This window comes from Mugil cephalus, chromosome 19 (assembly GCF_022458985.1).
Source record: "Mugil cephalus isolate CIBA_MC_2020 chromosome 19, CIBA_Mcephalus_1.1, whole genome shotgun sequence".
NCBI lineage: Eukaryota > Metazoa > Chordata > Actinopteri > Mugiliformes > Mugilidae > Mugil > Mugil cephalus.
In genome coordinates, this window is record NC_061788.1 from 9,926,434 (window position 1) to 9,941,771 (window position 15,338).

The window sequence follows — 15,338 nt, forward strand, 5'->3', positions numbered from 1 at the left end:
TTTAATATCCGAATCCGTTGCACTTTTGCCACTCTCTTTTGACCCAAAGAGATTACATCTGTGCAGTCCAAAGCAACAGCTTGGCGAGATGGGTAAAACATGGAGCCTGTGCCGCACACACGACGCCCCGTAGGGCGATATTGGGGAGGAGAATCTGCAAGTCAGATGGCCTTCGAAACGTTGTTTTCCCTCCATTGTGATCGCCAAGTGATCTCAAATGTTAGCTCCTCAGGCCTCTCACAGGGATGCGGTCTTTTCTTCTGTTTAGAGAAAATTGGTCGCGGTGCTGGACAATAATCCCGCTACGTCATCTGAGTGACTGCAGAGAAGTGCGAGTCACAAAGGGATGGGGGGGAGAAAAAAAAAAGGAGAAAACATTGTCCCATAATCCATTAATGCATCCAGCTTAATCTGTGACTGTGTGTGGCCGTTTAATGCAAACCTCAATGCTCTTGGCTCATATGGTTTCTTTTTTTTTAACTTCGTTTCGTGGTGATGATATCCAACAACGTTATCGCATACAAGAAGAACTCAGATTGCAGTAAATATGGAGGAACAGCTGAGAGTAAAGGACAATGGGATTCCATGACAGTACCCTGGAACCTTAGAAGGTGGTGGCTCTTTTGAAAAATAATACCGTTACAGAATACCCATTAAAGCCCTTAAGAGTATAATCCCACCTACAAACACACAGCAGCCGAATTTTCTGAGATTCCATGAAAACTGGCACACACGCAATTTCTGGTTAAAAAGAAAAAAAAAAAAAAAGCACTTCCCCCGTATGAGATGGGTTAACTGAGATGGAGGTGTTGTTTGTTACTTTTCAGCAGAATATTGCAAAGATTACAGAAAATGTATATGCTCGCATAAATCAGCTTTAATCTCCCGTAATGCTTATGACAGCTGTCATTTACATGCGCTTAGCATCGAAGGGCAGCCAGTTCAGCCAGACAGTGACACACTATACGTGGAGATGGCCGCCGAGTTATGGTTTGATAAAACCGAGCATTGGCAGGGTGAAATGCTATTCATAGAGGGGAGTGGTCAGATTACTGTCTTGAGCAACGCGCACAATCAATACATTGTTTTGTTGATGGAAATGTTTGTTGTTTAGTTTTTACTCCATGGGAACGGTTTTATTAGTTTACACGTATTCATCAAATTCAATTGCCGTTAGTTAGAGAGTTGATGACCGGAGGAAAAAATTAACTCGGGCACATGTTTATGTCTCATATCTGTAATTTATTCATTTCTCCTAAGTGCGTTTGTATCACCGCGCCATGAAACACAACAGTTTTTCCTCCATACGTCATCCCTAACCTTCCAGTCTCCCACTTTATCTTCCCTTATCCAAGTGCAACATCATTTATTAGTCATAGCTTCCAGTCATAGAGCAACAGAAAGTAAGAGGAGGACAGGATGTTGCATCTCTGCCGGTAGTTTGTCTTACCACAGAGACTCTTGTCTTTCTGTTCTCATGTCTCACTGCTACTGTCCACTTATCTGAACCTTTAGATTCCCAGACTACAACGGTGTTAGCTAGTCTCTTTGTTGGGAAAAATGTCACAATTGAAGTAAACCCCAGCCCAGGGGTCTTCAACATTTTTCAGGCCAAGGATCCCAAACTGACGGAGAGATTATGTGGAGACTCCCTACCTACCTACTATATGTGTTCTATATTAAACTTGGCCTAGTGCTATTAATAAATATACATCATTATTATCATTGTGCATGTTGAAGACATATGCCCTAGCCCGAAATGAACTCTAACTAATCCGTCATGAACCGAAACCAAACTTACATAGTGCCAACTTGTTACCACCCTTTCTCAGAATTGCTGCATGCTTCTTCACTGACCGACTATACAACAGCCCAAGTAGACAGGTATGGTACATTAGCTCATGTTTACAAGGCAGACTAAGGTCACGGATTTGGCTCAAAATCGACTTCACGTCCACCCCGTTTATAAATTGTTGCGTAAATGTTGGTGGCCCACGCAACCCTGTCAAAAGCAAACCGTTGTTTGTTCAAATTTCTGCTCTTTCTTCATTGTATCTTATCAATCGGACGGGAGAGAAGTCACACTTTTCCCACCACCATCTGGTCAGCTGCGTGGTTGAATGGGAAGATACATTTGCAGAGGCACTTCACTTGGCTTCAGTTGGTCAGCAAGGGACGCTCTCAGTGACCACACTGCCGGGCCTCTCGCGGCAATGCGGTCTTTTTTCTGGAAGGACAATTTGAGTTTGAGTTCAGTATTAGTATTCCTGTAAAGCTGATCAGACGGCCAGAGCTGTACATGTTGTTGTGGTAACATGAAGTAGGTTGGAACATTTAGGGAGTTAAAGGCGGCAGAGAGTTTGTCTTTTGTCCACATTTGAAAAAGCTTCTACTTCAGATGTTTATTGAAACTCCAGTGGAAGCTTTGGATGATTTAACATCGAGTTGTCACTTTTCAGGACAATGCTTTTTGGCACTCTTGAGAATCGATCGCTTTTTTAAAAAAAAAGTAGAATGATTTACAGTGTGAAGCGCTTCACAATGACTCCTGAAATAAAAAATAAATGAATACTTCTTGTGTTGGATATTTAAGGAAACGCAGAATCCCACTGAGCATCACTTTATAGGGTACATGCTGTATGTAAATGTTCATGAGCAGTGTGTTCCTCATCATCTTCACATCCTGGATTTGAGCTGCTGTTGAGTGCTGTGTGGTAAACAATAACCCATTATGGGTCCCCTACGGCAACCGAGGCTTGCCCTCGGTTTAACTCTACTGTTTGCGGGGAAGAATAATACTGTATGTGCAGGGGTGCAGAGTACGGCACAGTCAGCACACCACCGCTTACCACCACTACTGCCCCTCCGTCTAGACTTTCGAGCACGTCCATATGGAGATGGTTAAAAAGCTCATTAGCCTGCCTACTTGAAATACAGTTGCAGTGACGCTTGTCCATAAAAACACAAAGTAGACTGGTTTCTGCAGTGGTATTAACCAGGTTGAGGCATCAAGCCCCCAGAACTGACAACAATTTGGCGCGGGCCCCCACTTCACCAAATGATGGTTGAAACTGAACGCTTTCCAAGAAAGGAATAAAGAAGCTAAATGATTTCTTAGAAGATTTCTGTAACCATTTGCTCGGGGTGCCCTGATCCATCTGGGTGAGGAAGACTAGGAAAATGTCTGGTAAGGTGAATGGGATATGGCCCATTGGAAGAAAAAGGGCTGGGTCTTATTAAAAACATTTAGGGCGGCTCGCTATGAGGCAAGGAAAGATTCGAAGAGGAGAGAGCACAGAGTAAATCCGCAATAAACACCCATTCCCCGTTTCTCACCGCTGAATTCGCAGTGTTAGATTTACACCCTGAACTCACTGAACTGAAACTCAAATTGTCCTTCCATTCCAAGAAATAGTCTGTAAAGTGTTTGGGCATTTAGAGAGTCACATATTAAAGCCCATTACAGAGTGTCCATTGAACACCTACAGCCCATTAGAGGCTGCAATGACCTGAATTAAGCTAATGAAGAAAATGTTGGCCAAGTTATTTTCCATGAAATGTGCAAGAAATCGAGTTTGTGAAAGACAAACAATTCCCAGCCCCAGTCTTAGTCAAATATTTCTCATCTCTATGCAAAAACTTGCCTTTTAAAACCACTACAATGACAATTAGTATATTAAGAGCCTGCAGTAAATTATCAATTTCACTTCCCCTCAGCTAAACGTGGGTTTTTGTTTTACTTATGTTGCACCCATTTTTGTTTTCTTTCATTCAAGCAGGTAATTGATTTCTGTTGTGGGGGGGAGAAAAGAAAAAGTTCTGATGAACCCACTGAACCTGTCCACCACTGGCCAACAGACAATATTAGCAATCTGGCTGTGAACTTGGTGGAGCATTTAAGAGTGTGAGACAAGCGTCAGGACATTTTAAGGGAGAAAAGCTGAGCAAAAAAAGATGCAATATTGAACTTAGCCCAGGAGCAAAATAAAAAATAACTTCAACAAAGTGTATTAAATATATAGTAATCCTGCCAAAGCTGCCCATTACCAATTTTCTTGATATATGACATACATACAACCTTCAAAAAGAGAATTTGCTAATATTATGCAAAATGTATATATTTGTGCAGGCAGCACTGACTAAAACTGAATGAAGGGTCGTGAAACGCTGGACGAGAACCACGCAACTGAGTCAACAGTCTCTCGAGTATCTTTTGTGAGCCCGCCTCAATGCTTCACGCCTCTTCACGTCTTCGCATTAAAGCCTCATTGCACAACATCTTTGAGGCCGTGTGTTTCATTGGCAGGGCAGTGTTTACACAGAATTGAACAATGAAAGAAAAACTAAGTGCCGAAATGCTCGTAAAGCGCCGGATTCACAGAGTGGCGCCGCCGTCACGTCCCAGCGCCGGAAGAGTGTTTAGCCAATGGGACTGGTGGACGGAGGCGTGCTTTGAGCAAAAAATGGAAATAGCCGAAGGGAGCAGATGGGAGTCTTTGTTTAAAGCGTGTTCTTACCTGCTGTTGGCTAGGCTAGTTTGCTGGTGGCTTTTAGTGGTTTACTTTTGTTCTTAGGGTAGAGGGGGAAGTATTGGTTGAAACTGTAGTCGCATGTCCCATCACTTCTTACCTGCTGTTGTTGGCTAGGCTAGTTAGCTAGTGTCTTCTTGTTGGTTGCTTGTTGGTAGCTTACTGCTAGCCTGCTAGGCTTCTAAATGTGTTTCGCCTCAGATTATGGCACAAGGGATTGTAACGTCTTAACCGTGTATTTATGATATGGGACATGCACGTTCTTGACTAGTATCATCCGTTTGCAGGGTTGGTTGGCTGGTACAGGAGGGGTGCATCCTCAGTCCTTCGTCGACAAAACAAAACACTTGCAGGAATGTCTAGAATGCGGCCGGTGAACAGGATTAACTTTGCGAAGAACATATATGCCTACGCGCTCGCTGCACATGTTGTAAATAATCAAAGTGCTTTGGGGAGAACGTAAACAACCCGTCGCCGCTGCAAACGCAAAGATCCTGGGAAAGCATACACAATGAGAGCAACAATACGACGCTAAAGTCAGCAAGCGGAAAAACACATGCTGCAGCATAAGTCAACAATGCATAATGCTACGCAGAGATGAGCAAACAATGGGCACGTGCTGATTGGCGGTTAACAATGCCGCACCTTAATGTGTCTGGGCTAAACAATGCAAAAGCCGATTATGCAAATTGGGGTTATCGAGGGCACTGCGATGCAACAATGGCACCAAGTTGATTGGGTTGTGTGTGTGTGTGCGCGCGTGTGTGTGTGTGTGTGTGTATACGCTACCCATCCCCTTGGGTTTCTTTTTTCCCCATCAGATGCCCTTCCCAAAAAGCCCCTATCCCGGGGTCTCTGTTCTGAGGCCTCATTATAGAGGCTGCTGTCAATCGGAAGGTCAAGGGTCACGGCAGAGTATCAGATTGATCAATGCCCCCCCGGCCTGATCAATCAACTTGTCTTTTCGCTTCCACCAATAGGATACAGGCCCCCGTCAAAACAAAGGAGCAAGAGGGGAAAAAATGCCAGAAAGAATTAGGAGGAGTAAGAAAAGGGAGAATGTAAACAAGCCTGCCTCACTGAACAGAGTCCAGAAGCTTCTCCCCCCCCCCTCTCTCAGTTTAGAATGACATTGTCGAGGACTAGGACATTGATGAGTGGCGTGCGTCATCATGATGCACCTGTAGTACCCACGGGACCTTCTGCGTTTGCTCCAGAGTTAAGACACTTTTTGGGAGATTTAGATCTCCCAAAAAGTGTGTTCCTCACGCAAGTAACGCACACTTGCACTGTACACATTCTTCTGTCTACTTTAGTAATAGCAACTATTCTTAACATATTTGTAAAAAAAAAAAAAAAAGTACCCCATCATCTTCAATTTGCATTAAAATAACTGAATTAGTCGTCAAGAAAGCGCACTTCCATCTAATTAAAAATCACCTCGTTTCACATTTCAAGATTACAAAACACAGTCAGCCTTTTAGCATTTGCAGAGTTAAGAAAATTGAGATGATCCATTAGCTTTGATTATCAAACACTCCTAATAAATGGATCATTTTTCAGTATCCTCTCAAATTAAAATTGCCCAGTGTGTATTTTCAGCTGAGCGGCCGCTTCATCTGCGCCAAGGAATTACTCTCCCTCAGGAATCATTCCCGCCACCAAGTAGTTACAAATCACGGAAATGAGATGATGGAATAGGGAAGAGAAAGGCACCCGATGCTAAATCATTAAAGCGTACTTTCTTTACCTCAGCTCCGGAGCAACGCTTTGCATGACATTAGTTGGACGGGAGCCAAAGCGCGAAGGCTGCGCCGAGCTATTCGGTGCCGAGATAATTCTTTTAAAACTGAGGGCGGGAGTCTAACAACGCTGTCTTTGATCTATGGCATTGTAACAGATTTCAGATGTTTTAAAGAGACGTTTCAATGCTGTTAAATGAATTTGGAACAATATTACAATTTCCCAAAAAATAGGGAAAAAAAACTGAAAACGGAAATTGAACACCTGAATGTATCTTATGGTAACATGGTAGCATGGTAACCGCATGGTTGATCTTTTTTTGTAGTATTAGTATTAGTAGTAGAAGACAATAAAATGCAAAATTTCTCATTTTGTACCCGTTTTCCAACCACTGGTAGTCACTCAGTTTGTAAAATACAATAATTTGCCCAATCATGTCAACATTTTAATTAGGACATGTAAAAATTACTCAGTTTGCAGTGCACACTATTAATATAGATTAAAAAAATGAACGATATTTAATCGCGATTAATCGTATTCTTAGTGTGGAAGTCAAAGGGTTAAGTGCGCCTCTACTCATACCAGCCTAACCACCGTCAGGCTCTTTAAAATGGACATATACGACACTAGTATACGTTTACTTTAGACACAGGGTCCGATTTGTAATCAAAAGATGATTTTCCGAGGTCTGCACACAAATGCTAGATCATTGTGTCTTTTATTCATGAATTAAGAGTCATCTTATTGATATAAAAAGTCAAAAATAGTGCAGGATTAGAAGCAACTGCAGAGCACGCAAGACTCCAGAGAGATTAAAATTCATTAATTAATTAATTTTAAGAGAAACTCATGGACATTTTTCAAATGCATTTTCGCAATAATGGCCAGCAATTAGATATATCACAGGACAAATTGCTGAAAAAGGAAAAAAAAAAGAGAGGGGAGGGAAGATGAGGTCATGGACTTGATTCAAATCGACTATGTTGTAAAAGCGCATGGTACATGTTTTAGCTTAGTGAGCTGTCAACACAGCCCCAGGGACTGTATGTAACAAGTCATTTCAAGTTGGGGGGAGAGGGGCGGTGGGGTTTGGAAGGTGCAGCAGAAGGTGAACTGATTGAGCGGCTGAAGACTGTACAGACACTACAGAGGAAGCACAAAAACAGAGGCGTGCAAAAAAAAAAGAAAAAGAAAGAAAGAAAAACTCAACAGCAACAGAAGGAACTGTTTGTATAATGAGCCAAGATGGAGGAGTTGATTACGTTCAACGTCTGACATATCATAATAATTTCGCAGCCAAATAGCACCGTTTTATTGGTGTGTGCAGTGTTACTTGTCAAGCCCGAGGTTCTCTGGGTGGAATAGAGAAATTGTGTCAGTGAGACAAAAACTTAACAAAGGACAGAGTCCCGTCTGAAACACTGCCACCGATACACCCCGCCTGTAGTAGTGGTTTGCAAAGATGCATGTCAGCAGTCCTGAATATAGAATATATGTATATTTAAATATATATATATGTTAGGAAATTACGCCCAAATTGTATTCGGTTTAAAGCATTAACATTAGCATTACATATTTGTCCTCTTGTCATCGTCTGAAACAGCACGGCCAGCCTGGATGTGCTCCCCAGATCATGACAAAGATTAATAAATAATAATGGTGAGATCAAGGGGACATCGCTGAAGGGCTATTTATATCTACAGAACAAAATTTAACCTTGACCTCCTTTTTCCACAGAAACCGCACATGCATTGCTCAAGCCAAGGGTCATACGTCACTTTTTTCTTTCTTTTTTTTTTTTTAACGCTAAATCTAACACTGCGTCATCTCATAACTCTGACTTAGACATGAAATATTCAAATGCTTCTTTGTCTAGTGTAACAGACAGTGAAATTCCTCATCGGGAGCTCCAGAGTTTCAGATATAATGCATGGTATGTGTAACGGGGCTCAATAAATCCAGGATCCTTATCGCGTGTGCCTGTGAAGACATCTAAATCGTATGTCTGGCGTCACGATTTAACTTGTACGGCTTTGGGCAGCTGTGGGAAGACTTTAGTGCGGGCTGGCGTGCAACACGCGTGCATGCGCATATACGTGTGTCCGCACAGGTGTGCAGGGGAGGCAGGCGAGCACACGGGCCCACCGGGTGCCTGTGAGGTTAGGGGCTAGGTGGAGTGTTAGCGGGAATGACACCTGACAGCGACTGGGTGGATGCGCCCTGGCAGTTCTGTACATTCATGTCACTACTGATAAAAATCAGCACCTGCTGAGCAGGAGAAACCACGGCGCCGGTGCCACCGGGTCCTCCATACAGGACAGGGAGAGGAGGATGAGAACACTTCCTTCCGCCTGTCCTTGCCTGTCCCTCCAGTGCTCACTGAGCAGACAAGTCGCGACAGCTGTGATGGCCATTGGCTGGGCAGGGGTGAAGGTGCCAGCCTTGTAAATGCCAGAAAGGTGAGAGCGAAGCTGCATGGCACCACCTGAGTTGGGCTTGGAAAAGGAAACCTGGATGCTTCTCTTGTGGTTGTGTAACAGCCAAGGGCAAAGGCAAGTCCACTGAACTTTCTCTGTTTCTGTAAGTGTAGCTGGGGGGCTACAAGTGTCTCACTGGGTAAAGATGTAGCCTTCGGAAGCTACATGCTACAAAACGTTAACGTGAGCATTCACCCAAAAGCAGACAAACAGTGAAAGCAACACATTAAGAGAGTTTTTTTTTTTCTTACTATCCAAAATCCTCCAGATGGAAAACTTCGAATAGAAAAATCATATTTAAAACTCTAACAAATCTGTGTCATGCATTCAACAAACTCTTGCTGTAACAGAGGATCCATGGAGAAGCTCAAAAAGATTTGTCTACAACACAATGACCCTAAACAGACTTACTTCAAGTTCCAAAACACATTGGCCTGTGTTCTCCTTAATAAATACATTTGTTGTCAGTATAATACGATCTAAATCTAACTTAAGATTGCTCATAGGCCTCAGCTTGTACTCTTATCAAACTGCATTTCATTGTATTGTTCAGGTGATGCGTTCATCGTCCGCGGCTGATAAAAAGCAACACACTGCCACCTAGTGTTGACATCCTGACACGCAGAGGGAACCCCTTTTATATTCACATCCTGCTAGATTTATCAGGTTTAATAACACAAAAGATAACAACGTAAAGATAGGCAGCGGTGCAAAAAAAACTCCTTTTACTTATGCGGTGCGCGTCGACTCCAAAGAAGCCCTGCATTTTACGCTCACTCCAGTACTTTCCATGAGAAAAGAGCTGATCTGCAACTTCTGTGCAACTCAAAACGAAAACGGAAGCAATTGCCCTATGGGCGGGACGCCTTTCCCAACATTTTTCCTTTTCTAAATGACTGAAAATAAGGAGGGAGAGGTGAGGGCGGGGGGGGGCAGGTCACTGTAGTAATAGCTTGTGGAAAATAGTCACCTTCAGCAGCAGGGCGTGGAGGAAGCATAGGTTGGGGTAAGAGTGTGTGTGGTGGTGGATGAGGGGGTTTGCGGGGCAGTAGAGGAAGAGCGGGCGGGAAACCTGGACGCATGTGCTGCAGATTTGGTGGGTAGCCCCCTCTTGTTCGGAACAACTGAGGAGACATCTTTCTGCATGGCCGCAGACAACTGCACCTCGGGGGCCGACTGACCCGGGGTGCGAGAGGAGGAAGCGAGACGGGCAAAGCCGGAGCTAACGCTCGCACGCACTCCTACCTACTCCTAGGCCCCGCATCTCCCCCACCTCAGCCGCCGTGAAAAGCTGCGCTCCATTTCTCTCTGGGTGGGAGTCCTCGCTCACAGCGAGGCAGCCTCATTTTACAGGAATACGGCCAAATGTCTCCTCAAGGTTTCATGGCTGATAAACACAGGAGCGGCCTTTCTAAACATTTCGCTTGACCCCCGGTTTTATATGAAGCAGGGCGGCTCAAAGCGTTTTGATTGAATTTACTCGAATGCTTGAATCCAGTTTGAAATGAGAAAAAACATTTAAACTACTTCCCCCTCATCGATATCCCAAAGAGCATTGACACGAAAGCTTGACACAGATTTGGAGTTTATTCACACATAACATACTACAGTGGGTAATGTATCCAAGAAACATTGAACAGCGCTGTCATATATGACACAGGAAAGGAAAAAAAATAATAAAAATAATAAAAGACACTCAACCCTTTCTTTGCCATTATATAAAAATAGTGTTGCTACAAAAGTATAAATTAGGTTTACTAATAAGACAACTCAGATCTGAATCTACACAAGAACCTGCTGCCAAAGTGCGATAAAAAGACAAAATGAACAGAATCAAACGTAGATTTCTTTTTCTTTTTTTTGCATTTTAGCAGAGTATAAAAAGGAAGAAATGCCTGTAAAGTAAGATGAAAGCAACACTAATTTCTTAACCTGAATTGATAAAACAGACTATTAATCCATAAAACATAACAGGATCTCCGTGTTAGCGTTCGTATACCACATTTTACAACTGAACCTTTATTATCTGAATAAGTTAAAGTCCTGAAACAAAATAAAACTTACAGCTGATTTCAGTTTCCTAGTAACAGTATCTAAGTTGAGTTTTCTATTATATCAAAACCTTTTGAAATGCTACTTTAGAAAAAAGAGGTATAATGTTATTGGTGCTCCCTACTTTATCTCTGAAATGAAGGTGCCCCCTTGTGGCATAAAAACAGCAGTTCTCTTGTATTTACATAATACATCCTCTCTGAAAATGGATGATGTCAACCCATAAACACCAGCCCAAGATCAGCGTAGCTACTTCCACCTTGAAAGGTTAAAATTCAGTCCGGGTTTTCTGGCCTTGACTCTTCACGAATGTCTTAAATTAACATCAACTCAGAGCCAATGATGATTCATTTCCATCTAATGAGAAACACTGGCTTATAATAACGTTATATATCCGTACTCTTATTAAAAGCATGCATATCTTAGATATAATTCTCATTTAATCAACAAAAAGAATGCTAGGTCTGACTAAAATTAAGTTGACATCATTACGTCAACGATGGCATTTTGTCCCAGAGCATATCCTATTGAAAATACTTATTTAAAAACTGTAAGAAAAATCCCTTCATCAGTTCAGTCGAGGATCACGCTTCAAACCCCAAACCAATGTACAGTATTTTGACTATTTCTTTGAACGAATATCTATATATCTTTTTTTTTTTTCTTTAATCAACATCTGATTTCCAATCTTTAAATTACAACACTACCTTCTGAGTACTGAGGTAAAACATTGGATCGGTACTTAAAAAATTAAATACAATTTACAGTAATTTTCTTTTCTTTTTTTTTTTTACCAAAATATATTAAAAAGAACACATCAGACATTTTAAGAAATCATTCGGGAGAGAAAAAGCAGTTAAGAAAATCAAAGCTTGGAGGTAAAGAGGGCTACAGTCTATTAAAAACAACTTATGTGATTGTTAAACAGTTTTCACTGCAGAGCCTTTAACCTGTAATTGATAGAAATATGTTTTACACTTGTAATGCCACTCTAAAAGAAAGCTGACGGATGTCCTTATATAGGGAAAAACTGAAACAATGGCCTTTTGGTGGAGCATATGAACTTCCATATTCTCATATTCGGCTCCTCCTCCTCCTCATTATGTTCAAAGAGAGGCCGTTTTCCTGTGAGCCGACATCCCAGGTCACCTCAACCTTGCGTTTAGTAAAAGTGCCCGACGCTCAGCCTCAAAGAAGGACGCGGCATTAGCATCATGAATAAGTATTGATTACTGTGAGGTTAATGTGGCAGTTTTTAAGTCAATTATATTGTACAAAACAAGGTGGTGCAAAGCTTTGGAATAGTGACTAATTCTACTGGTCGATCATGCACATCGGCAAAGTCAAAGCTGAACAGAGGTGAGCTCCCATCTGGTGGGAATGACTGGGAATATATAACACGTCTGTAAATTAAGTCGCCCTATTGCCTAAACTTGGGCAACTTGACAAAAAAAATAAAAAAAGACTGATAAAATATATTTTGCTGTTGCTAATATGGCGACGAGGCGATTTGTTCAGACTTGATTACGTGTTAATATCTGAATAAAGAACAGGTGATTTAAGCTGTGGCGAAAATGAACGCGATTAAATCACTTTACGGCCTTTAGGATGGCAAATAAAATATTCAACCTGCACCACAAATGTTAGAGTCAGGACGAGAGTTTCATATCACAGTATCAATATCAAACATATTAGAACACCTGTTATAGCCCCAATAAAGATCTGCTAACGTCACTACTACTACTACGGAGTCAGTTTATGCAGTGGATGCTTGTGTTTCGGTGTGTTAATGTTAAATATATTACCGTAATAAAGCACTTGGCAAATACCACAGTTGCCCGTGATTGGAAAGTCCTCATTTGGGCACTAGAGGACACCATAAGCCATCAAGTCCCTTTGAGTCTAGAGGAGTTGGGAGGAAAAACAAAACAAAAACTATAAGCTTTAAAAAATATGACAAAAGAAGGCCATTGAACAGCAATATAAAAGGCATGGTTGTCGGCTCTGACTGGAGGATTTGAGGTGATCACATGAGAGAGACTTAAGGCCCAAAAAACTGAGATCACAAACTAGTACTTGACCAATTAGTACCAGAGGCAACAAACAAAAGTTACAGCATAGCTTCCATTCATCCAAGTCATTGTAGGAGGTATCAGCTCAAGTAAATGTATACTAGAATCCATAAAAAAATAAATAACTTGACTTCATGAGCATGCATGCGTTTGACTTTAGTGAATGCACTGGCGGGAATTGGTTTCGTCCTGTAAAAAAAATGCACCCTCTCGAGGTTTCCTTTTTCGTCGTTTGTTGCGTGTGGCACTAACTGCGTTTTGGGGTGGAACGTTTCACAAAAGTCTCGGTTCAGTACATACCTCGGCATTGAGGTCACAGTTTGGTTTCTTTCCGGTACAGTGAGGAAAAGTGGCGGTGCCTGCTTGGGTGTGCTCATTCCTGAGAGAATCCCGTTGATTTCACGAAAAACATAAAATAATTTAATAGTTAACTGTAGGAGTGTAGAGGAAACAGTCGGATAAAGCTGGAAACTATGCCCTGTGATAAAGCTTATTGCCTCGAAAATGGAAATGTGTAGCTCACGTAAGGAAGACGATATCTATGTTAGAAAGATAAATGAGGAAAGAATAATAAATAAAGTAATACTCCTCCTATGGAAAGCCTTTTTTTTTGCGTGAAAAACAAATACATACAACATATTTATGCAATTATAAATTAAACCTTTTCTTGCCTACAAGCTTATAAACTGATGGCTAATAATATTACTGCTGTTTAACTGAGGGTAAAGCACCCTCTGTACTGTTAAATATTAGAAGGATAGCATAAGGATTGCCAAGCCAACATGTTAGTTCATTCTATGTGGGTGAAACCCAGCTACAAAATAGTAACGCTGAATGGAATCAGTGTGAAGACCGACCCCAACCGGCTCCTAATGTGACGCTTTCCTCTTTGCACAATTAACAAAAACACTTGTAAAGAAAAGTCAACCAAACGTTAACTGTCAGCTCTCAAGTTCTGTTCAAGTCTAGCAGTGTGACTTGCATATCTAGCAGCATAGGACCTTTTGAATTAATTCTAGAGGAAAAAAAAAAAAAAAAAAGAATAAACAAACCTTTGGATGGCTTTTCTTTGCAATTTTGTAATGTTAACAAAAAGGAAAACTCACTTTTAAAATGATTTGTCAGCTACTTTTTTTTTTCCTTTTCTTTTTTTTAGTTTGAGGCCACTGACGCGACCATCAACTCATCTGCAATGGTTTTGCTTTCAGTTATCTGTACATGGCTGAATACTTTGAAAAGAAAAATATTTTCAGTGACAGGTGACAGTAAATCATAAACCTAGTGCACTTACATACCAGAGGTGCAATGGCAGTGAAGATTCACCGCTTGACTTTGTTTTTGTCATAAACCAAAGAAAACTGTGCGACATACTGTATTTGCTACAGCACGCTGCCACTACATCCCGCTTCAACAACTTCTAGTACGAGTGTTTTCAGAGGTCTATGACAGTAGCTTCAAGCAACGAATGCAAAGTTTACCTGAAAATGTTGTCATCCAGTGAGAATAACAGCATTATAGCCTTGTAGCAGTTTAGTTGTTAGGCTGGAGTAATTCAGATCACTAGCTGTGAAGAGACCAAACTCATCCTGCTTACGTGTGCATCCCAAACCGAGGGCAGCGTACCAAACGGGACAGTCTTTTGAGAGCTACCGTTCCACCCCTACACTTCTTCCACAGTACTTGACAACAGTCCGTTCTCCATACAAAATACATGATAAGCCGCATTGTTTTATGGGTGTTGCAACCTTTACAATGTGAGTTGTTCAGTAAATATCTGTCTTGAGAAGAATTCAATGTCCATACACGTTTATGTTTACACTTGGTCTAAACCTACAGTATACAAATAATAGTCTTGAGTCATTGGTTGGAGGTGAAGGTTTGGTTGATTGGGGTTTGTTGGGTTTTTTTCTTCTAGCCCATGTTAGAGCGAAGGAAAATTAGTTTGTTCATCTCCTCAGCAGTGACCTGCTGCCTCCTCTTCATGGCCAGGCTCTGCTCGCACACAGTCACGCACTCGCTCCGTATGCCCACGGCCGGCACCGCCAGGAGCCACAGCGCCAGGCGAGCGAGCCTGGGGAACTTCTCGCCCACCGTTGAGCTCCAGTACTGGAAGAGATCTGGTGTACCCTGGAGAAGAGGCTCGGCCAGGTATTGAAAAATCTCCTGCCTGACCTGGCTCTGACTCTCATCGTTACCAGACACTGAGCAAGAGGTCCCCCTTGAGGAGGCGCTGTTGGTTGCGCTTCCCTCCACGCGGCTTATTTTCGGGGTGGGTGGGCCATCGGCGTCCCGCTCCTCGCCACCTGAACCTCCACCGCTTGTCATACCTCCATCCCTGGGTTCGGACGCCATTTCACATGCGCGGGAAATTATGTCTTCATGCTGATAGGCCGGCACCGAACGGAGCTTGAGCTGTGGGTCTAGGACCATGGCTACCTGGTGAGCTCGTTCAACCTGGACACAAA

The 15,338-nt window shown here is 42.2% G+C and overlaps 1 protein-coding gene across 5 annotated transcripts in view; it reads right to left on the reverse strand.

Annotated features, from left to right (window-relative positions):
- Window positions 1-10,317: 10,317 nt before the first annotated feature.
- znf618 (zinc finger protein 618) overlaps window positions 10,318-15,338 on the reverse strand; it is a 32,982-nt gene continuing 27,961 nt past the window's right edge. For all 5 annotated transcript variants that reach the window (XM_047569774.1, XM_047569775.1, XM_047569773.1 and 2 more), the window contains one exon: window positions 10,318-15,327. In XM_047569774.1, coding sequence (XP_047425730.1) covers window positions 14,785-15,327 — 543 coding nt within the window. In that variant the 3' untranslated portion in view covers window positions 10,318-14,784. The remainder of the gene's footprint in view (window positions 15,328-15,338) is intronic.